The sequence below is a fragment of the Buceros rhinoceros genome, unplaced genomic scaffold, assembly GCF_000710305.1.
Source record: "Buceros rhinoceros silvestris isolate BGI_N320 unplaced genomic scaffold, ASM71030v1 scaffold21038, whole genome shotgun sequence".
In the NCBI taxonomy this organism is placed as follows: Eukaryota; Metazoa; Chordata; class Aves; order Bucerotiformes; family Bucerotidae; genus Buceros; species Buceros rhinoceros.
In genome coordinates this window covers 1,497-1,880 of record NW_010428855.1, presented here as the reverse complement: position 1 = coordinate 1,880, position 384 = coordinate 1,497, and the positions used below count along the sequence as shown (strand labels likewise).

Genomic DNA, 384 nt, shown 5'->3' with positions numbered 1-384 from the left:
GAGGAGATCCGTCCCTGCGTCCCCGATGACTTCCAGCCCCACAAGCCCAAGCTGTACAAGGTGGGGAGCTGCTGTCTGAGGGGCCGTGGGTGCTGCCAGGGCCCTGAAGCCCCCCCCCTCATCCCTATCCCTGTCCCCTCTGCAGGTCGGCTTGGGCCTGGGTTACCTGGAGCTGCCCCAGATCAACTACAAGCTCTCGGTGGAGCACAAGAAGAGGCTGAAGGCCGATCTGCTGCCAGAGATGCGCCTGGTAGGATGGGGTGGGGAGGTTCTCCCAGTCTGACCAGTGAGACTGGTTTCATGCCCCCTCTGCCTCCAGCTGTGCCCTGGGAGAGGCAGGTTCGGCCAGCGGGGCCCGGCTGGGGGATGCTCCGCTCTCCCTGG

At 65.6% G+C, this 384-nt stretch overlaps 1 protein-coding gene across 1 annotated transcript in view; it reads left to right on the top strand.

Moving 5' to 3' along the window:
• FLII (flightless I homolog (Drosophila)) overlaps window positions 1-384 on the top strand; it is a gene marked incomplete at both ends in the record, with an annotated part of 2,486 nt that overhangs the window by 622 nt on the left and 1,480 nt on the right. The window contains 2 exons of the mRNA XM_010142437.1: window positions 4-60; window positions 146-250. Coding sequence (XP_010140739.1) covers window positions 4-60; window positions 146-250 — 162 coding nt within the window. The remainder of the gene's footprint in view (window positions 1-3; window positions 61-145; window positions 251-384) is intronic.